Source organism: Sus scrofa, chromosome 2, assembly GCF_054392235.1.
Source record: "Sus scrofa isolate SSC_HxYL_T2T_F1_AM1 chromosome 2, Sscrofa_HxYL_maternal_Yorkshire_Landrace_v2.0, whole genome shotgun sequence".
Lineage (NCBI taxonomy): Eukaryota > Metazoa > Chordata > Mammalia > Artiodactyla > Suidae > Sus > Sus scrofa.
In genome coordinates, this window is record NC_139384.1 from 9,355,231 (window position 1) to 9,378,144 (window position 22,914).

At 48.3% G+C, this 22,914-nt stretch overlaps 1 protein-coding gene across 1 annotated transcript; it reads right to left on the minus strand.

Annotated features, from left to right (window-relative positions):
* Positions 1-17,842: 17,842 nt before the first annotated feature.
* On the minus strand, positions 17,843-21,258 carry SCGB2A2 (secretoglobin family 2A member 2; the record flags this gene model as incomplete). The annotated part of the gene is given in 3 exon segments (NM_001123161.1): positions 17,843-17,880; positions 19,734-19,921; positions 21,204-21,258. Coding segments are annotated over 3 exon segments (281 nt in total), but the record flags the coding sequence as incomplete, so codon positions are not given.
* Between the last annotated feature and the right edge of the window lie 1,656 nt (positions 21,259-22,914).

Genomic DNA, 22,914 nt, shown 5'->3' on the forward strand with positions numbered 1-22,914 from the left:
GCAAAAACAAAAAACAAAAAACAAGTGATTCAGAGACTCAGAAAAAAAAACAAATTCTCGGCAGTCGAGGGCCACAGCTCTTGGGAGAAATAAAACTGGAGCGATCTGGATATTTGTGAGCTGATCGGTTGACACCACTTGTTGCCATGGGAGAAAAACACTGGATTTCAGATAGAGGTGCCTGGAACCCATTTTTTCTGGCAGAGTCACATTGCTGCCTTCTTTGGGGGTGGGTGGCTGGCGCTTAGAGCTAGTAACAGCCCCATGAGGGCACCATCAGGGCTGTTGTGTTCACTACTTAATGCCTGGCATGGAGCCTGGTACACAGTGACTGCTCAAAAATGCTTATTGAATAAAAAATGGGCCAACTTCATTCAGGGGGGTAGGCTTCAGCCCTGGACAGGGGTTGGGCTGAAGTTTGAGGGTCCCAGGGATACTGACGGTTAGCAATTATAATTCGAAGCTCAACTTCTGAGTAAGAGAACATACTTGTTTTATTTGCATAAGGAGAGATCCTCCTCTAAATGAAATAACACTGGGAATTCTAAATAAGATGCACAAATACATTTTCAGGTAAAGGGGTGTATTTTTTAGGGACAAGGCCTGGCAAAGTATAAAGAACAAAATAAAAATGGCTGTAATTCCACCACTTGGAGCTGCTCACTATTGAACTTTTGGGGGATATTTCTCCCTTTTTCTATTAGGATGCTGTGTTTCTTACTTTTTCATCCAGGTAGCATAATTTGTGAGCATCTCCATGCTATTAAATGTTTTCCGTGGTGTTCTATTGGAAATAATGCTTTGGAGTTTCTACTGTGGTGCAGTGGGTTAATGATCAGGCGTTGTCTCTGTGGAGGCTTGGATTTGATCCCTGGCCTGGGAACTTCCATATGCTATGGGGGCAGCCTAAAATAATAATAATAACAATAATGATTCAATGAACATTAATTTTTTTTTTTTTTTTGTCTTTTTAGGGCTGCACCTGCAGCATATGGAAGTCCTCAGGCTAGGGGTCGAAACAGAGCCCAAGCCCCTGGCCTACACCACAGTCACAGCAATGCTGGATCCAAGCAGCATCTGTGACCTACACCACAGCTCCTGGCAACACCAGATCCTTAACCCACTGAGTGAGGCCAGGGATCGAACCTGTGTCCTCACGGATGCCAGTCGGGTTCATCAGCACTGAGCCACAGCAGCAACTCCTATCAATGAACATTTTTATACATAAATCCTTATTTGCATTTTTGATGAATCCTTTAAGAAAGCTCCATAAAAGTAGATTTTTTTTATGGCTAAGATTATGATATGTGTTGAGAAGAGGGGGTGGGGCAGCAAAAATTTATGTTGCAGAAGTATTGATGAATTATGACTTTCCTCCTAGTAAGAACTCACGAAAAGTACGACAATTGTTTCTAAAATATTTTTGAGGGGTTTCTGTTGTGGTGCAGAGGAAATGAATCTGACTAGTATCCATGGGGATGCAGGTTTGATTCCTGCCCTCACTCAGCGGGTCGGACATCTGGCATTTCCGTGAGCTGTGGTGTAGGTCACAGACGGGGCTGGGATCCCACGTTGCTGTGGCTGTGGTGTAGGCTGGCAGCTGCAGCTCTGATTCAGCCCCTAGCTTGGGAACTTCCACATGCCCCGAGTGAGGCCCAAAAAGAGAAAAAATTAAAAAATAAATAATAAAAAAATAGTTTCTAGGTGGAGTTCCCTGATGGATCTGTGGGTTGAAGATCCAGCGTCACTGCTGTGATGGAGGTTCGATCCCTGACCCAGGAACTTCCACGTGCCACAAGGTACAGCCAAAAACCGAAAAAAAAAAAAAAAAAAGTTTCAAGGAATCACAGATTTTCAACAGCGTCTGTAGCTGTGTTAGTGCCTTGGACAGGCTTCTAATCATCAACCTTTGGAATGGTTCCCTGCTTCATGTGCACGCAACTTGCAAACTGCCCGATCCAGAAAGGAAGCAGCAGGTAAGTAAGCGTCTCTAACGCAAGGCTCTTCAAGAAACCAGGAAAACTACACAACGCTTACTGGAATTAGGCAACTCTGCGAGGCAGGCTGGGTAAATCCTCAAGATGACAGGCCACCCAATTGTTTCTCTGGGGACAATAAGGGACCCTTTTTGGCCCTTGTTTTGGGAAAAGTGGAAAAAGCACATAGGCAGCCAGCCAAAAGCTTCAGTGCCGCATTGGAATTCAGCTGGGGTCCTGTGGGCATCTGCCTCTGGGCTGTTTTGCTCACTGTGTGTGCCTGGCCAGGAGCCACAACAACCCTGTACCGTCGACTCCATGACCCCACACGCTCCCCTGAATGCGTTTTCGTAATTCCACTCTGTGCAAATGCTCTGCGTGGTTTGTGCTGGGGAGATGCTTAGCGGAATAGCAAAGCTCTCAAAGATCCAAGCCGGGGGTTCCCGCTGTGGCACCATGGGTTAAGAACCTAACATAGTGTCCATGAGGAGGCAGGTTCCATCCCTGGCCTGGCACAGTGGGTTAAGGATCTTGCGTTGCCGTGGCTGTGGTGTAGGGTGGCAGCTGCAGCTCCCATTGGACCCCTAGTCTGGGAACTTCCACAGGGCAGGTTTGCCCCGGAAAGAAAAAAAAGATCCAAACTGACTTCGGAGAAATAATCAACTCAGCTGTAGAGACCAGACCAACTGTATTAGTCAGGCTGTCGGGCTGCACACAGCGATAGCCTCTGGCTGGATGAAATCTGCGAAATTAAAATATATATATTGCTCTCTGGCCCTGGTCCCTGACACAGACCTTCTAGAACCCTTGGAACTCCCTGAATGACAGGAAGAATCTTTTGTTCTATTGAGGACAGTCTGGGTGGGCTCCTGGCAGAACGCTGGCTGGTGTTCGTCAAGCCGTGATTTGAAGTTTGGAATTTTCAGGCCCATCCATCCTCCTCCAGAGAGGGGAGAGGAGCTGGAAATGGAGTTAAGAAGTTTTTTCACTTTTTTTTTTTTTTTTTTTTTTTTTTAGGGCCGCACCCGTGGCACATGGAGGTTCCCAGGCTAGGGGTCCAATCAGAGCGGTTGCTGCCGGCCTACACCAGAGCCATGGCAATCAGATCTGAGCCGCATCTGTGACCTACACCACAGCTCACAGCAATGCCGGATCCTTAACCCACTGAGCGAGGCCAGGGATTGAACCGGCAACCTCATGGTTCCTAGTCGGATTCGTTTCCGATGCGCCACGACGGGAACTCTTGGAGTTGAGAATTGACTGTGGGCAGAGATCTCCGTCAAATCCCTGTGGTTTGGGGTTTGAGGAGCCTTCCAGGTTGGTGAGTATCCACATATGGGGAGGTTGGCTCACTGCTCACCCCAATTCTGTGGGGACAGAAGAATTTTGTACTAGGGAACTCGCGGGCCTCTCCCCACGCCCTCGTCGCTTTCATCGTATCCTTTGTATATACCTGGCGAATGGACGTATTTCTCTGAGTTCTGAGACACCCACTCCAGCAATTCAGTTGTATCAGAGGAAGGGGTCTTGGGGACCTTTGATTCGTGCACACATGGGAGCCAAGTTGTGGGCTAACCAGGCTTGGCACTGGAAGTGGGATGGGAGCAATTTTGTGGGGCTGAGCCCATCACTCGTGGGATCTGACAGTGTCTCCAGAAAGAAAGAGTCGGAACTGAGATGGAGGACAGACTTGCGGTTGCCAAGGGGGCAGGGCAGGCAGTGGGATGGACGGGGAATTTGAGGTTCACAGATGCAGACTCTCGCCTTTGGAATGGGTCAGCAATGAGAGCCTGCTGTACAGCCCTGGGAACTATATCCAGTCACTTAGGATGGAGCATGATGGAGGATAAAGTGAGAAAAAGAATGTATACATGTATGTGTGCCTGGGTCACCTTGCTGGACAGTGGAGAAACGACAGAACACTGTAAACCAGCTATAAGGGAAAAAATAAAAATCATTATTAAAAAAAGAACTGAGTTAGTTGTAGGAGCCCTAGCTGGTGCTGTGGAGAATTGGTGGGTGCGAGGAACACTCCACCCCCACCCTCACATCTGCCATCAGAAGGGTTGTGAGTGCAGTAATAGCTCTAAGAGAGTACGGGAGACCCACAGGAGACGTGCAGGATTTTCCAACACAAAAGGTCCAAAAGGACTTCTTAGAGAATATTAAGAACCTCTGGGGGAGTTCCCACCGTGGTGCAGAGGAAACAAATCTGACTAGGAACCACAAGGTTGCGGGTTCGATCCCTGGCCTCGGTCAGCGGGTTAAGGATCTGGCGTTGCCGTGAGCTGTGGTGTAGGTTGCAGACACGGCTCGGATTCTGCGTTGCTGTGGTTGTGGCGTAAGCCGGCAGCTACCGCTCCGATTCAACCCCTCGCCTGGGAACCTCCATAAGTCGAGGGTGTGGCCCTTAAAAGCAAAGCAAAACAAAACAAAACACACCTCTGGGATGTTCTAAATCCACACAGAGGGGAATAGTAACCAACCAGGTGATAGAAGCCTCCCCAGACTCTAGGGAACACACCTTCACCACTATCATTAGCACCCTCACTAGATGCCTTCCCTGGGGCCCAGACCCTCCAACCCCACCTCCCCGACCACCAGGCACTTTGGCAACATGACTGCCTGGGTCACGTTCCCACTCCCACTTCTTCATCTTGCTCATTTCTGAAGCCACAGCTCAGGTGGATGCATCTGATTGGTGGAACCCAAGTCACGTGCCCCCCCTTAGCTGCAAGGGAGTCTAGGAATGCCCTCCTTGGAGTTTCTGCAGGATGCAGCCCCAAATACTGCCCACATGTGGGAAGAGTCTTGAAAAAATTGGGTGGCGGCAAATGACAAATAACCATCACCCAGCGAATGAAAACGATGGGAGAGAAAAAAAGCAACAGAGGCAAAGGTGAGATTTTGGGGCATCAATTGAGTATGAGAGGATTTTAGAGAGGGGACAGGAACTCGTGAGCCATCGTTCGGCACAGACACTTTTCTGTAGCTGGACCTTGAGTTTGGTACAAAGGAAATGAAGGATTTGAACTGGGGGAGGAGAAGGAGAAAGAGGAGCGCATGTCAGATGGGAGGCTGGGCAAGCGCAAAGGTATGTAGCAGCACACTTGAGGGTGAAAGTCTAGCCCACAGGACCCTCTGAGGCCTTTCCAGGACAGACTCCCCCCACCCCCCATCCCCGGTCCCCCGCCTGACCCTCGTTTGTGGAGGAACTTGGGCCGTATAGACGTTCACCGGGTTCCAAGAAAACATTTAAGCGGAGACCTGAGAAGAGGCAGAAACAAAGGAAAACAATCAAGCCAGACAAAAATAATGGTGTAGCCATTAAACCAAGTCAAGGACTTTAGTTCCCCCTCAAAGGCTATCGCTGTTTTTCTGAGCCATGTCCTTTGAGCTGTTTTGCAGATACTGAAACCCCCGCCCGGCAGAAGAAGTTGACAATTGACGGCAGCCTGACCACAAGCAGGTAGACCCCAGATGGGTTGGAACCAAAAGGTCGATGATGTTACCTCACCACCAACCAATCAGAAGCATGTCCACGAGCTGATCGCGTACCCAGAAGCCTCCTCCCTCACCTTGTCTTTCAAATTCTTTCTCTGGGAGTTCCTGTCCTGGCTCAGTGGTAACACACCAGACTAGCATCCATGAGGATGCAGGTTCCATCCCTGGTTTTGCTCAGTAGGTTAAGGATCCGGTGTTGCTGTGGCTGTGGTGAAGGCTGGCAGCTGCAGCTCTGATTTGACCCCTAGCCTGAGAACTTCCATATGCCATGGGTGCAGTCCTAAAAAGATGCGCACGCGCACACACACACACACACACACACACACGTGCGCCAGCGCGCGCGTGTGCGCACACATGTCAAGAGACTGAGTTGGCACAAATCTCTGTCTCCGAACTAACCATGGGCTCTGGGTTTTTTTTCTCTTGTAGGTAATATATTTTTTAAAAACATCATTTATTATCATGTTAATAGGATTTGGAAGGGAGGGGGCGATGCATTTGTGTGACTGATACAGCGTATAAGATCAGAGGTTGACTAGAGCTTCAAGGAGGTGATTCTTTTTTTTAAATTTAACTTAATTTTTTTTTGCCTTTTGTCTTTTTTGGGCTGCACCTGCCACATATGGAGATTCCCAGGCTAGGGTTGGAATCAGAGCTGTAGTCGCTGGTCTACACCCCAGCCACAGCTACGCAGGATCTGAGCCGTGTCTGCCACTGACACCACAACTCACGGCAACACGGGATCCTTAACTCACTGAGTGAGGCCAGGGATCAAACCCGCATCCTCATGGATACCAGTCGGGTTCTTAACCCTCTGAGCTACAATGGGAACTCCTGCGATTAAGTCTTAAGTGCTTTGACTATGGATTGACCCTGAAAGTTGAAGATCAATAACTCGCATTTGCATTACTGTCCTTCTGTGTCCAAGTCTTGGGCTCTCTCTGCCCTACATGATTCAGCACCTCCTTGCATTCTAAGACTGTAACTCAAATATTTTTTGGAACAAACTAAGACATAAATTGTAAATAAATAAAATCCTTCTTGCTCTATTAATTTATTACTAACCCTGTGCTTTGAATTTGTCAATATCAATATCTTTATCTATTGTCTTCTCATCCTAGACTGGAGTTCTCCTAGGGGAGAGTCTGTGTCTGGCACACCCTAGCCTCTATGGCACAGGCTTATTGCCAAGCAGTTTCTTTTTTCTTTGCTTTTTAGGGCTGCACCTGCAGTATATGGAGGTTCCCAGGCTAGGGATCGCATCAGAGCTGTAGCCGCTGGCCTACCCCATGGCCACAGCAATGCCAGATCCGAGCCATGTCTGCCACCTACGCCATAGCTTATGGTAACGCCAGATCCTTAACCCACAGAGTGAGGCCAGGGATCGAACCTGCGTCCTCATGGATCCTAGTCAGATTCGTTTCCTCTGAGCCACGATGGGAACTATTTTATTGTATTGGCCAAGCAGTTTCTCAGTAACGTTGGTGCTGGGGTTAGTAATGAGGACGGGGAACAGTTGAATCTCAGTTCTTTTCTGATAGGATAAAAGAGACAGTCCTACGCCTGGGACTTTATAGACTATGCTGCAGGGACTTCTTACGGAGCAGCATCATTTCTTACTGGCCTTGCCAGATGTAGATGAAATCAAGCAGGTGTCCGCCTCGGCAGCCTCAGCCATCCATAAGGCACAGGATGCGGTTACAGCTCTCTGGCCACAAGCTGGCGCTGTTTCCTTAAGGATCGGCTGGTGGAGGCCTTGCAGTTATAATGTTGACCACTGGAGGGAGCCTTCTCTGTATGAAGCCACACTGATAGACACAAGATCACGCCCCAGGTAGAGTGGTGTAACTTTCTTTTCTTACTCAGTCTTGGACTCCATTCGGTATCAGTGCATGTATAACTGTTGGTGGTTATTTACATTGCTTACAACTCTTGGGCGATTCTAAACATAATTGCGATGACCGGTACCGTCCCTTCATTGCTTAGAGTGGAGCTGCTAACAGCCCTCTCTTCATCTTCCTCAGCAGGACAGGCTGACCTGGCTGTGACGCTGGGCAAGGGGTTATCTGGTATGTGAAGCTACTCCCTTCCTTGGGTCTCTCAGGATATAGCTAAGTCTTTTCTCATCTTTGCTCCTTTCCTTTCTGAGAGATTATTCTGTGGTGTAATCCTCTGCAGTTCTTAGAACACTCCAGAATGCGGGTAAGGGAGTTATCATTCTCCTTTTCCCCATTTGTGTGTTACTGCTCTGCTCCTGCTTCCACCGTATCTTTTTTTTTTTTCTTTCTTTTTTGTCTTTTTAGGGCCGCACCCACGGCATATAAAAGTTCCCAAGCTAAGGGTTGAATCAGAGCTGCAGCTGCCAGGCTAGGCCACAGCCACAGCAATGTTAGATCTGAGCCGTGTCTGCAACCTACACCACGGATCATGGTATCGCCAGATCCTTAACCCACCGAGCGGGGTTAGGGATTGAACCCACGTCCTCATGGATACTAGTCGGGTTCGTTATCGCTGAGCCACCACGGGAACTCCTATACGTTGTTTAAAGTAGCTAATCTCTTAACTTCACATGCATTTAAAAAATGCAGCAGGTGAAGGATCCAGCCTTGGCACTGCAGTGGGAACTTCCACATGCCACGTGCCCAGCCAAAAAAAACCCCCCAAACCACCCTGCATTTGCCTTCTCTTCCCATCATGATTGCTGTTTTGAATATCACATTTTACATCTAATTGCTGTGTGTATCTCTTAACCGCTTATTGTGGATACAGTGGATTTTACTGCTTTTTGTCTTTTAACGTCTTACTGGTTTGATGTGTGGGTGCTTTCCTTGTGGGAGACCACGGAACAGCTGAACTCTGCCGAAGGCAAATATCTATGGATGCAGAGGTCTAAAGTACAGAGTCTCCTTCCAAGACAAGATAAAGGACTTATGCATTAACCAGGTTATTCTATAAACAGCTGCCCTACCTCGTCATTGCCTGTGCCTGGTCCTGCCCACAAATGCTGTCATCTTCCTTAATGAAACTAATACTAATCCCATCCCCTTCCCTAATAAAAGTCATGTGGGCCAAAGCCCAGGGGCCTTTGTTCTGCGGGACAGAGTGCCTCCTGGTCCCCCACTTTCCAGATGTAAGAGTCTCCTGTGTTCTCTTCTTCCTTGCCATCTCTCTTCCAGGATTCCCCGTTGCCCTGCAGCGCCCGGACGCGGCATTTCCTGCCTTTTACTGTATGTTTGTCTTTAGCAGTGAGCGTTTTCATTTTCTAGGTGTGGCCAAAAAGGGGTCTCAATAAACAGAGGCGCCTGCCTTGTTTTCAAGGAAACACGAAAGCATTTAGGGATGTCAACTGCTCTCAAATTACTCTACACATTCAGTGCAGCCCCCGTTGGAATCCTTATAGGGTACTTGTAGGTTTGTTTTTGTATTTGTTTATTTGTTTATTTAGTCTTTTAAGGCCACCCTGGCAGCATATGGAGGTTCCAAGGCTAGGGGTCCAATCAGAGCTGTAGCCGCCAACCTATGCCAGAGCCACAGCAACGCGGGATCCAAGCTGCGTCTGCCACCTACACCACAGCTCACGGCAACGCCAGATCCTTAGTCCGCTGAGCAAAGCCAGTGATTGAACCTGCATCCTCCTGGATGCTAGTCGGGTTCATTAACCACTGAGCCACAGTGGGAACTCCTATTTCTTTATTTTCAACAAAGCGTAGGTGATTTACAATCTTGTACTGATTTCTGCTGTGCAGCAGTGACTTCGTCATGCATATATATACATTTGTTTTTGTGTTATGCAGGTTTGTTTTGAATTGTGAAATGCTGCTGGAATGTCTCAAAATCAGCATGTACTCACTAGGTTGAGAAGAGGGTACACTGACTTTGGTCCCAGACTCCCCAGGTTCAAGTCCAGCTCTGGCACTTTCTGTGGTGGGGGCACCAGCAAGGCGTTCACCCTCCCAGGCTCCCAGTTCCCCATCTGTAAAGTAAGGGTGACACCACTGTTTACCTCATACGACTTGGCTTAGGATAAATTAACACAGGAAAAAAATGTCCAGCCAGAGTCTGGTAGTAAATGCCAGCCATTACACTTATGCAACAAAAAGGAAAGAAAAAAAAAAAAAAAGTACCAAGTCAAACAAAATTAATCACCCCATTCTCAAAGTCAAACATCAAACTGAATCCAACTGACTCTGCCAGCAATAAATTTACGAACTTATCCTAAATGCTAACACCGTGTGCTTCAGAATTTGGCTCTGGTTCCATTGGACTTCTCTCAGTTAAGAAGGGATTATTGCTTTTCAATCACTAATTGTTTTATGGCCAGTTCTAGGCGCCTGTGATTGTGGTTTTAATATCCTCAGGACTGACGGTTGGAACGAAGTAGAGGAAGCTGGTGGATGGGGACAGATGTGATTTAGGCCAAGACACACAGACGCATGTCCTCAGCAGGATGTTCTGGTCACTCCTGTCCTTTGGGCTGAGGTTGAAACCCTAGCGACTGTTCAGGTCTTGAAACCAAAGACCACATGTCCCACCTCCCCTTTCCCAATGCCTCTTGCCGCAATTTACCAAAGGCATCAGGTGTCTGCAACAGCCACCAGGATCTTAACACAGAGCATTGACTTTGCCTGTAGAAATCCCTGGACCTGGAAGTGCTTCTGTTGTGGTTCAGGGGCTAAGAGCCACATTAGTAGCCCCGAGGATGCTGGTTCCATCCCTGGCCTTGCTCACTTAGTGCGTTAAGGAGCTAGTGTTGCTGCAAGCTGCAGTCATAGATGCGGCTTGGATCTGGCGTTGCTGTGCCTGTGGTGTAGGCTGTCAGCTTCAGCTTTGATTTGACCCCTAGCCCGGGAACGTCCATATGCCACAGGTGCAGCCCTAAAAAGCAAAAAAGAAAAGGAAAGGAAAGGAAAAAAGAAATCCCTAGACTTCAAAGAAGCAATTTAATCTTAGATCCTAAAATTCTCCTCACATTTAGAACGGATCAGCAATGAGGCTCGACTCTACAGCACAAGGAACTATATCCGATCTCTTGAGATAGAACATGATAGAAGATAATCTAAGGAAGGAAATGTATGGGGGTTCCCACTGTGGCTCAGTGGTAATGAAACCGACTAGTATCTGTGAAGACTTGGGTTCGATCCCTGGCTTTGCTCAGTGGGTTAAGGATCCGGCGTTGCCGTGAGCTGTGGTGCAGGTTGCAGATGTGGTTTGGATCTGGCGTTGCTGTGGCTGTGGTGTAGGCTGGCAGCTGCAGCTCGGATTAGATCCCTAGCCTAGGAACTTCCATATACCTTTGGTGCGGCCCTAAAAAGACACACACACACACACACACACACACACACACACACACACACACACTCACACTCACACTCACAGGAAGGAAGGAAGGAAGGGAATGTATATGCGTGTATGACTGGGTCACTTTGCTGTACAGCAGAAAATGGCACAACATTGTAAATCAACGTTAATGAAAAATGAATTAGAAGAAAGTTCTCGTCACAAGAAAAAATTTGTTTTCGTACCTCTGTAAGATGGACATTGTTAACTATGTTAGCTACTCATTGCGGTGGTCATTTCACTATGTATAAAAATATTGGATCATTAGGTAGCATACCCCGAAGCTAATATAATAGCCTATGTCAATTACACCTCAATTTCAATAAAAGAGAAGTTGGGGGGGAAATAAACAATGTAATCTTATTTTGTGGTATAGAAAACTTTTTCATCTCAAGTGATTTCTACTTCCTTGCTTTAATAAAATCAAAGGAGGGCAAAATTTAGCTGTGACTGATAAATTATTAAGAATAATTTTGAGAGGTAAATTACCACGCCATTTTTGGCCTACCGCTCAGAGGGCTTGAAGGAATGGAATGGCACTGCTGTCACAAGAGTCATTCTTTCTGCAACTGCAAATTCATGTGACAGTGTTTTCAAAGTTTATATGCATGAAGAGGAAAACCAAGAAGAAAAGTAACTCATGGTAGGAGTCCCCGTTGTGGCTCAATGGAAACAAATCTGAATCTGACTCGTAACCTTGAGGATGCGGGTTTGATCCCTGGCCTCGTTCAGTGGGTCAAGGATCTGGCATTTGCTGTGGGCTGTGGTGTAGGTGGCAGACTTGGCTCAGATCTGGTGTTGCTGTGGCTGTGGCGTAGGCCAGTGGCTACAGCTCCGATTTGACTCTGGCCTGGGAACCTCCATGTGCCACAGGTGCAGCCCTAAAAAAATAAAGAAAGATAAAAGAGAAGAAAAGTAACTCATTTTAGCAGGAAGTCACATCATGAAGACACAGGCCAAAGATTTCAATACATGGAACCAAAATTCCAACAGATACGTACAACCTTATACATGAACATATACCCGTGAGGTCCACCCTCCCTGGAACTCCGCGAGGTCATATATCCATAAAGCCGGGGACAATGTGGGGACTAAAGAGACCACAATAAACATCGTTTGTGGCCTCGAACCCTCTCGTGGCACGAGGAACATGGAGGCGGCATTCAAGAGCTGGGGAGCACTGCGTCGCTAACCTGTCATGGGCTCGTCATTTCCAGGCAGTGTTCCAGAGGGTTCCCTCACCAAGGAGAAGCCACTTGAAGGTCAGGGTCGCTCCTTCCATCCTTTTCAGCAGGAGTCAAGACTCCCGGACCAAGGCGAGGCACTGTTCCAATACAATCTGTTCTACCTGGGGAACGGATGTCACTTAAAACAATTCCAGAGAGAGAGCCACCCGGCAGCAGGAGAGCCCGGTGCTAACAACTCTTCCTGACCCTTCCTCGTCAGCCAGGTGAGCTGGCGTGTCCTTGAGGCACATGCTCCTTCCTCGTTGTAGGTCAGCCCTGCAGGTGCAGGAGAGCCCCAAGGACAGCAAGTCACAACCCCATCAAAGGACCCTCCCAGGCTGGGGCGCCTGAGTCCTCTGCAAACACAGCGGCCACTTACGGTGATGAAAATGGCAGATTTAAAAAAAGAGAGAGAGAGAGAGAGAGAATGTATATATGTGTATAACTGAGTCACTGCACTGTACAGCAGCAATTAGCGCAACGCTGTAAATCAACCATACGTTAATTATTTAAAAAGCAGAAAAAACACAGAACAAAATACAAACTAACTCAAAAAAAAAAAATCGCAGATTTTCTCCATCTTTCCCCTTGAGAAGAAGTGAGTAACACTATGACAACCTTGACAGTTGAATATAGGCTTCCTTCCTTCCTTCCTTCCTTCCTTCCTTCCTTCCTTTCTTTTTCTTCCTCTCTCTTTCTTCTTTTTAGAGCCACACCTGTGGCATACGGAAGTTTCTGGGCTGGGGGTTGAATCAGAGCTGCAGCTTTGGACTAGGAGACAGCCACAGCAAGGTGGGATCCTTAACCCCCTGAGAGAGGCCAGGGTTTAAACCCGCCTCCTCACGGAGACAATGTTGGGTTCTCAACGCACTGAGCCGTAATGAGAACCTCCCCCTTTTTTTGAATGAATTCTGGAAGAAGTGCATGGAGGAGGAGGCCAGGTAACCTTGGGACCAGGAAAGTGCTGAGCTCACGCCCCCTGTAGGATCCTCAAGACTATCTACTTTGCTCCCTGGAAAGACTTCTTGTCCCCAACATTTTTTTTTCTTTTTAGGGCCGCACCCCAAGCATATGGAAGTTCCCAGGTTAGGGGTTGGACGGGAGCTGTAGCCACCTATGCCACCGCGGCCATGGCCATGCCAGATCTGAGCTGCATCTGCCGCCTATACCGCAGTTCATGGCAAAGCTGGATCCTTAACCCATTGAGTGAGGCCAGGGATCAAACCCACGTCCTCAGGGATACTGGTCAGGTTTGTTACCACTAAGCCACAGTGGGAACTCAGGGGTCTTTATTTTCCTAGGTCCAGGGTTGCTTTTCTTCTATTCACCTCTCAAGTGCTGGCAGGGAGCACCTGTGTGTTACAGACTCCAGCCTGCTCAGCAGTGGTTTTCTCATCTGATTCTCCAAAGGAAGACCCTGGTAGAGATTGGAAGGTGGGGAAGAGGACAGAGGTCACGTGTTCTGAGCTTTTGCCGTCCCTCTTACAGTGCTTGTGGCAGCTGTGGGTAGGGTGGACCAGCAGCCCAGCGATGGCCGGGTCCGCAGTGGTGGCCGTCACAGCTGGGTCCTTGGTTCTTGGGTTCTTGCTCAGGCAGCTCAGTTTGGACCACAGCAATCTCAGCTTCACCTGCACTTGTGGGATCTGGGCAATCCTGTATTTTTTTCTATTCCAGTTCTAGGGGCAGGTTTTTTTTTTTTGGCTTTTCTAGCGTCACACCCGCGGCATATGAGGTTCCCAGGCTAATTGTGGCTGTAGCCGCTGACCTACGCCAGAGCCACAGCAACACCACATCTGAGTCATGTCTGCAAACTACACCACAGCTCTTGGCAAGGCCGGATCCTCAACCCACTGAGCAAGGCCAGGAATCGAACCCGCAACATCATGGTTCCTAGTCGGATTCGTTAACCATTGAGCCACAATGGGAACTCCTAGGGGCAGTTTTTGCAGTGGTCAATCCTTGTGCATCCTTCCAGTCCCCTTATTGCTGCTCCAGCCTTTCAAACACCTTCACTATCAACTCCTGTGTTTTATTTGCTCTGCTCAATATACCTGGGAGGTTTGCTATTTCTCGACTGCGCACTAACTGCAAAACATTAGAAAAACCTATTCAGGGAGTTCCCCGTGTGGCTCAGCAGAAACGAGCCTGATTAGTATTCATGAGGATGCAGATTCGATCCCTGGCCTTGCCCATGGGTTAGGGATCCGGTGTTGACGCAAGCTGTAGTGTAGGGCATAGACGAGGCTGGGATCTGGTGTGGCTGTGGCTGTGGCTGTGGGGAAGGCCAGCACGTGTAGCTCTGATTCAACCCCTAGCCTGGGAACTTCCATATATTGCAGGTTCTGCCCTAAAAACAAAACCAAACCTATTCCTAGCTTAAATGAGTCTGTCTATCTATCTATCTATCTACCTATCTCTCTCTCTCTCTCTCTTTTTTTTTTGTCTTTTTGCCATTTCTTGGGCCACTCCCATGGCATATGGAGGTTCCCAGGCTAGGGGTCCAGTCGGAGCTCTTGCCGATGACCTACACCAGAGCCACAGCAACGCCAGATCCTTAACCCACCAAGCAAGGCCAGGGATCAAACCCACCACCTCATAGTCAGATTCGTTAACCACTGAGCCATGACGGGAACTCCTATTTTGTAAATTGCTGATTTCTGTAGGCAAACACTGCATTTTCTTTCTAATCTCACCCCCAGCAAGAATTGTCAATGAAAATATGTTCGTTTGCTGCCGTTCCCAGGCAATTCCCATCCTGTTCATGTATTTTGTGAGAAGAGGTTTGAGTGTCCGCTTCCAGGAGGTGCAATATTCGCTTGGCTCCTCAGACACCTTGAGGCGTACAGCTATCGCATAATGCATTTCTTCCTTTCTTTTTCGGCCGCCCTGCGGCATGTGGGGCTCCCAGGCCAGGGATCAGATCTGAGCCGTGGTTTTGACCTAAGCCGCAGCTGTGGCAACACCAGATCCCTAACCCACTGTGCCGGGCCGAGGGATCGAACCTGCATCTCAGCGCTCCCAGGATGCCACCGATCCCGTGGCGCCACAGCGGGAACTCTGCACGAGGCCCTTCTGCTTAAACACGTTCACTACTCTGTCTCCAACTCCAGGCGGGAAGAGTCCTGCAGAGTGGACTTGGGGCTGTGCTGAGAAAGGAAACTAGGAGAAACAGTTCCATGGGGTTCCCCCCCACCCCCATCCTCATCTTGCCATAAACTACAAACAAGACCCCAGTGATTCTGGCCTCCTCCCTGCTGCCCATGGCTCCTGTTTCCACCAGAGTCTGTCACCAGTGTATTTTCTGAGGAGCATGTAACCCTCACGAACCGTCTGTCTGCCCTCTGCCCCCTCTCCCCTGAGCGCTGATTTATAGTTAGGTAACGAGGACCCCAGCTGGAACGAGATCACCATTTTCCAGTTACACAGAGCACCAGCCCAGGGCTGGAGACAGATGCTTTAAAAAATAGTCCATCAGTATTGGATGATTCAGTGATTTTTTTTTAGGAGGTTTTTTTTTTTTTTTTTTTTACACGGACTGATTGGAGGTTTTCCTGTGATCCTTCTGTTCTTGATTTTTCGGTCTGACTCCACGATGGTCAGAAGACATACTTTGTATGATTTCAGTTATTTTGCCATTGTCGAGGTTGGTCGAATGACCTGTCGGCATGGACGTTCTGCAAGGCTGCTGCCGACACGCTTGGCTCCTGGACACACAGCACTTGCTGATGGTGTCCGCCCAGTCCACTGTCATTCCCTGGAGTTCTGCGTGGGTTTGCCCGCACAGGCCCCTCCATCAGACACTCTTCAGCTATATCCCTGGCTGGATCCTGTAGCCTCCTTCTTCTGGATGCAGCGCTATGATGCCCCTGAGGCAGGGGCTGGCCAAAGCAGTTCAAGTGCTGGGCACAGACTTCCTGGGGCCACCCTGTCTAGAGGCTCATATCAGCTTCTGCACTCCTAGGATACTTTTCTTTTTTCTTTTTCTTTTTTTTTCTTTTCTTTTCTTTAGGGCTGCACCCGAGACATGCGGAAGTTCCCAGATGAGGGGTCGCTTCAGAGCTACAGCTACAACCCTACCCCTCAGCTCATGGCAGTGCTGGATCCTTAACCCACTGAGTAAGGCCAGAGATCGAACCCATATCCTCATGGACCCTAGTCGGGTTCGTTACTGCTGAACCACGTCGGGAACTCCGGCTCTTGGCCCGCTAGGAAGGAGCCCCCTGGGAGCTGCCACTGCTTGCAATCTTGAGGCCTTCCTCCCTTCCAAGCCAGTGGCAATTTCAGTCACTGCTGTCATATTTGGGCCCCTGGCTCCCCAACACGGAATCTTCTGCTGTGCTGAACTCCTGCTTGGGTCATACAGGATGGAAGAGTTGAATCTGGTGGGGGCTGAATTGTCCTGAGAAAGGGGTCAGAGGTCTTTCCGGTGAAGGGATTGGCCCAGGATGGAAGAAGGACCGTGGCAGGTGTGAGCGAGAGTGGGAACATCTTATCTTTGGTGACGGGATTGTGGGGACGGTGAAAGTAAGGTGAGCTAAGGTTTGATTTAAGAGTCTCTTGTGCAGTTCCCACTGTGGCTCAGGGGGTTAAGAACGTGACTAGCATCCAGGAGGATGCGGGTTAGATCCCTGGCTCGCTCAATGGGTTAAAGATCCAGTGTTGCTGCAGGTTACTGCATAGGCTGCAGATGTGGCTGGGATCCTGAGTTGCTGTGGCTGTGGCTGCAGGTGCCATCCTATGTCACAGCCACAGCAACTTGAGGATCCAAGCCGCATCTGTGACCTACGCCTTGCAGCAACACCAGATCCTTAACCCACCGAGTGAAGCCAGGGATTGAACCCGTGTCCTTGTGGACACTGTTCAGGTTCTTAAGACACCGAGCCACGAAGGGAGCTCCACATATGCCATTTTGTGAACCATTTTTAAAACCCAGAATGAATGCCATATATTAAATTTAAAAATCAGGACAAGATTCAGCCTGGCTTGGCTGGAGTCACCTCTCGCTGGCTCTGTTCCCAGCCCTGCACACTTGGGGCAGGGACAGAGAGAGCTGCGAAAACTGCCTGGCCGTGGCCAGCAGGTCTCAGGGCGGAGCTGGAGACAGAGGCAGATCAGGGAACTTGGGCATAACCCAGCCACCAGAACCTCCCCAAGTGGGTTCCTGGGGAGATGGGGGTGACGAGGGGAGGAAAAACCACTTTTCCAGAAAGGGAACAATGTCAGGCTACAGACAGTAAGGGACAAAGTGCTTTTCAAATACTTCCATCCTTCCTCCTGAGTTCTTTAATGAGTAATTGTGTGTGTGTGTGTGTGTGTGTGTGTGATATGAAGCTCTCTAGAGCCTCCATTTTATTTCATTTATTTCTTTTAAGGGGAGCACGTGCAGCATATGGAAATTCCCAGGCTAGGGGTCGAATTGGAGCCACAGACACTGCCTCTGCCACAGCCATGGCAACACCAGATCCAAGCCCCATCTGTGACCTACGCCACAGCTTGCATCAACGCCAGATCCTTAACCCACTGAAGGAGGCCAGGGACTGAACTCACAGCCTCATGGGTAGTAGTTGGGTTCTTAACCCTCGGAGCCACGATGGGAGCTCATCTAGAGCCTCTATATGAATCAGATGTCAATCACAAAAAGGAGGGCAGATCTGCAGGTACTTTATTGAAAGGAAAATGTATTTGAGGTTTCAGCAGTTGTCTTGCAGTTTGTAGCTCAAAAGACGAGAGAGAAAGGTAGGTTGTGTTTTATACTCATCTCCAGTCGGTATCTTCGGAGCCAAAGGTCTTGTGGAAAGTTAAAACGCAGCACACAGTTTGCTATTATATGTCACTTGCTGGAAAACAAACATAAGTATCTCTTAGATTTTCAAGTACAATCTTGTAAAGAAACATTCTTTTTCCTTGTTTTCCTGGATCTCTCCACACACATCTGCTCTCAAAGAGAGTTAGTGCTGGGGCTAAAAATCCCATTGATCTCATAGTTATTCTCTCCTTCCGGAGAACTGATTAATGCCAAAGATGGGCTGGTGTTTCCAGATCGTTCCTCCACCAGGGACGTCATTAGGAAGCTGTCTCTGCACATTTATGTTCCGTGAAATAATTTATCCAATTACTCTGCTGCTGGTATTACCCGTGTTCAACATAAAATTGTGAAAATCTCAGCTCAAAGACAATGAAACACGACATTTTTGAGATCCCATATGGCCCCACTGTCAGAAATAACAGGAAAGAGCCCAACAGCCACCCCTGACTTTGTGACCTAGGAAACTTTGGCGCCGTATACTAAGGATGATTAATCTGAGCTAGGTTTTTAAGGAAAAAAAGCCCATCATCCTTAATGGTAAGGATGGCCCATGAAGAAAAAAGTTTAGGGGTTCCCGCTGTGGCACACTGGGTTAAGAACCTAACTGCAGCAGCTCGGGTTGCACAGAGGCGAGGGTTTGATCCCCGGCTGGCTCAGTGGGTTCAACGATCCAGCATGGGCGCATCTGTGGCTTTGATTTAATCCCTGGCCCAGGAACTTCCATATGTGGCAGGTGTGGCCATAAAAAGTTTTTTTTTTATTATAGTAAATATGCATAACATATAATTTACCATTTCAACCATTTTCAGTTTACTTAACACCACATTCACCCTGCAGTCAGTGCCATCCATCTCATCTTGCAAAAAAAATGGAACTCTGTACCTGTTAAATAACTCTCACTTGCCTCGATAGCCAACCCCTGGAAACTGCTCTTCTACCCTGGGTTTCTATGAGATTGGCTACTCTTGAAGCCTGGAGGAGGTGGAGTCATGTGACATTTGTCTCCTGTGACTGGCTTACCCCGTCCACCCCCCTGTCCCTGGTTCATCCAGGTTGTGCTGTGTTCACAATCTCCTTGGGTGCCATTCCCTTTGATCTATCTGCTTTTTGCAATATTCTAAATGGTCCACCGTGGAATGGTTTCAATAATAGATTAGGAAAGGAAATACATGCTAGAATAGACGCAACGATTTCAATTCATAATCAGAAAGAATTACGCATTTTTCAACGACTGCTTTTTGTTTGAAACAAGTCCATCCTCCAGGATGGATTTCGTAGCCCTGAGCTGCACTGGTCATTCATGGAGGGACCAGTGAAAGGTCAAGGAAGCCAGTCCTTGAGAGTGACAAATTTGGATTGCTTGAAAGTGCATTTCCAATTCTTTGAATACGGTATATGGCCCCTTCCTCAAATGGGGTCTTCTGGATTCTATGGGAACATTCTTAAAACACTTCATGACTTGTGAAAGAAGGGATCCTGTTTTGCTCATCCCTCCTACAAGTGGGGAATGTCTTGAGAAGCAGACGTATTTTACTTTGATAGAAAGTGTGTATGCGTGCGTGTGTGCGTGCACGCTTGCACGCAGGGAACTGAGAGGGGGGTTGTGTGTGTGCTGGGGAGCGGAGGGGAGGGGTAGGTGGTCCTGTGCCTGAGTGGTCTTTTCCCTCTTTTGCCTTTTTCCCTTATGATTCACGAAAGATTTTGCCAAGTGGCAAATTGGCCCTGTGGCCTTGATTGTCTTTCTTGATGTCAAAGTCATCAGACTTGTCACACAATGCAATAAACAGAAATAAAGCACATTCATCACTTGCTTTGGCACGAGTGACAGACTTTGAGCCTCCTTGTCCCTGTCTCTAGAAGCACATCAGAAAAAGCTGAAATTACCATAAACACGCTGAAATTTTCCAGAGTCTCTTCTGACTGCTTGAGAAAACATTCCCTTAATTCCTTTATGGCCTGGGTAGTGTCATCACTGCTTATGTACTCTTGAAGAGATGCTAGATACACATCCGTGGTTACGCTGGAATCACTGGTATCTGAAATCACTCTCTCAAGATAGGAACAGCCAGAACCTGGGGAGAAAGTAAGGGTGCAAACGTGGGCTTCAGAATGTTGCATGAGCTTCTTTGGGATATTTGTCATCCTCTTACATCCCGGGAGAGATGTCTCTTCAGGAAGATTATGGTGAATGGGTCTGGCATCCTCAATTCTATGAGCGTGAACTGAGGATCTGGGCTTTCCTTAAGCCCTAAATCATCTATCCTTCTTCTCATAGGCCTCCAGAAGCCAGACACTATGTAACCTCCATTAAGGAGGGTGCTGGAGACAGGAGATGCTCTCACTCAGCGCAATATATTATTACACATTAATAGCTATTATCTGCTCTTTCTTCAGAGTCATGTGATGTTTCACTCTAGTCACTGAGAGCCACAGCTAGGGATTGCCCAGTCTAGTAAATGTATTGGGTCTAGAAGATTGTCCCTTCGCGCCGTTGAGGCTAATGCTTTTCTGCAACAAAAAAGAACGCACACATGCAATTCTTGTTTGTGAAGGGATTGATGTGAGTGGGGGAGGGGAAAAGAGCTCTGGAGCTGGGTCTGTGGGAGCTGGGTTTTACTCTCGGGTCTGCAGTTTTCTAGATAGTTGACCTTGAACTTGACGCCTGGAACCTCACGCCACATACTTGAGGAACAAATGAGCTGGGGGCATTTGAAAGAGCTTTGGCAATTGAACAAAGCAAACTACATGTGTGACCTATCACTGAAGACCAGGTTTTAGCTGCCAGGGAATTTTTCTCTGGCTCGATCTTCGTCAAGGCAGGAGACCTCCAGGGAGTGTGCGCTCTTCTCCTTCAGCCACCATTGAGTGGAAAGGGACTGGGTGTAGGAACATTCCAGAAGGGCTCAAACCAACCCTGAACATTGTGGGGAGTTGGGATCCGCGCTCGGTACACACCGTGTCCTGAGCTTTTTCTCCTTGCAGTTTCCCTGTTTCTTTTTGTATTTAAGTGCCTCTTTCAGTAAACCCATCTAGACATAAATAGAGCGTGGGACGAGCGTGTTTCCCTCGTCCCGCAGAAACACCCAATTCTAGTTTTCAAGAATGATGCATTCTGGTTTCAGGGTACCTGTGATGCTGCCGGGACACCCGGAATGGCACGAGACACACGTGCAGCTCCAGGGCAGAGGCAAAGCCCACGAAGGACCTCTTTTCAGAGTTTCTGGAATCAGTGATGCTCCTTTGGCCAATAGGGTGCAGACCTGTCCTGTCCTGGCCCTTGGGGATTGGGAAGTCTTGCACAGGGGACCGGACACCCAGCTTAGCCCAAAGCCTGTGCCCCCTGTCAGGACTCACCTGCAGAGCAGTAAACGGGGAGGGCCACCAGCATGAGCACCATCGCCAGCTTCATGTTGGAGACAGCCGTGGTTGGCTCTTCAGTCCAATGTGGCAGAGAAAGAGGAACTCCCTTTGGAGACGAGCGCCCAGAACGCCTCCTTTTATTCTCCAGGTCACCACACCAATCCCTCCCACAAGTGAGGGAATGAGTCACAGGAATAAGCTGGCATAGGACCAGAAAGTGACAGCAGGGATCAACCTGAGCCCAGCTAGCCTGTGCCCTGTTGGTAGCAAATCAAGGACACAGACACTTTCCTTTTGGACCCCAACCAACTTTGGAACAGCAGTAATGATACATGACTTTAGGTTACGTTAATGCAAAAGGCTTTCTAAACAGTAAGGTACAACATTGCGGGCTGGCGTTGCCATGCTTGTTTTTTTATTATCACCGTGAAGGTCATGTTCTCTTCTCCCTCTTCCTCCCCATCGCTGCCTCTTCTTCCTCCCCACGCCTCTCTCTTCCCCTCCTCCTCCTCTTGCTTCTGTCCCCCTTCTCTTTCTTCTGCTAAGTGCAAATTGCTTCACAGCCTGTGTGTGCCTCTGTTCCAGGTCACGGAACACCTGAGCTGGGTGCAATACCACATATGTCCTCTGGGAGGCAGACCTCCCTGGCCCATAGACAATTTTTCAGGAAGGTGCTTCAAATATGGGAAATATTAATAATATTTCTCTTTCTCTGAGGGTTGTTTTTACAAAGACCCTCTCACTTAGTTAACTCCGTTTCCTAAATTCACCCTATTATAAATCTATGAATTAATTTTCATCTACTTTTTGTGAGCTTTTTCAGGTTTTGCTTCCACTGATTTAACCGCTGCCGTGAGGCAGAACAACTGAGGAGCCCGAGGCAGTGGTGAATGGTGGGATGGGGATGGGATCTGGGCTCAGGCAGATGTGGATTTGAAACTTGGATGCAGCACCTAATCATGGAGCGTCCTGGGACAGTTTAAAGCACTGGTCATTCCAAGGTTCCTTTTCCTCACTGCTAAAATGGTTAGAAATGATAGTTTTAAAAAGATGACAGATGCTCTATGTGAAGAGCCTATCTTACGGGGCTTAAAACAGGGTCATTGGAGTTCCTGTTGTGCTGCAGTGGAAATGAATCCAACTAATAACCATGAGGTTGCGGGTTCAATCCTTGGCCTCACTCAGTGGGTCTGGGATCTGGCATTGCCGTGAGCTGTGGTGTAGGTCGCAGATGCGGCTCGGATCTCAAGTTGCTGGGGCTGTGGCATAGGCTGGCAGCTATAGCTCCAGTTTGATCCCTAGCTTGGGAACCTCCATATGCCACAGGTGTGGCCCTAAAAAACAAGAAAACAAACAAACCAACCAACCAAAAAAAATGGGTATTGGATTTCCTGCCGTGGTGCAGCGAAAACGAATCCGACGAGGAACCATGAGGTTGTGGGTTTGATCCCTGGCCTCACTCAGTGGGTTAAGGATCCGGCATTGCTGTGAGCTGTGGTGTAGGTCACAGACACGGCTTGAATCTGGTGTTGCTGTGGCTATGGCATAGATCAGTGGCTACGGCATAGATCAGTGGCTACAGCTCTGATTTGACCCCTAGCCTGGGAACCTCCATATGCCGCAGGTGTGGCCCTAAAAAAGGACAAAAAGACAAAAAAAAAAAGGTATCATGGATCAAAGGGAGGTTCCATCCATCCACATATCC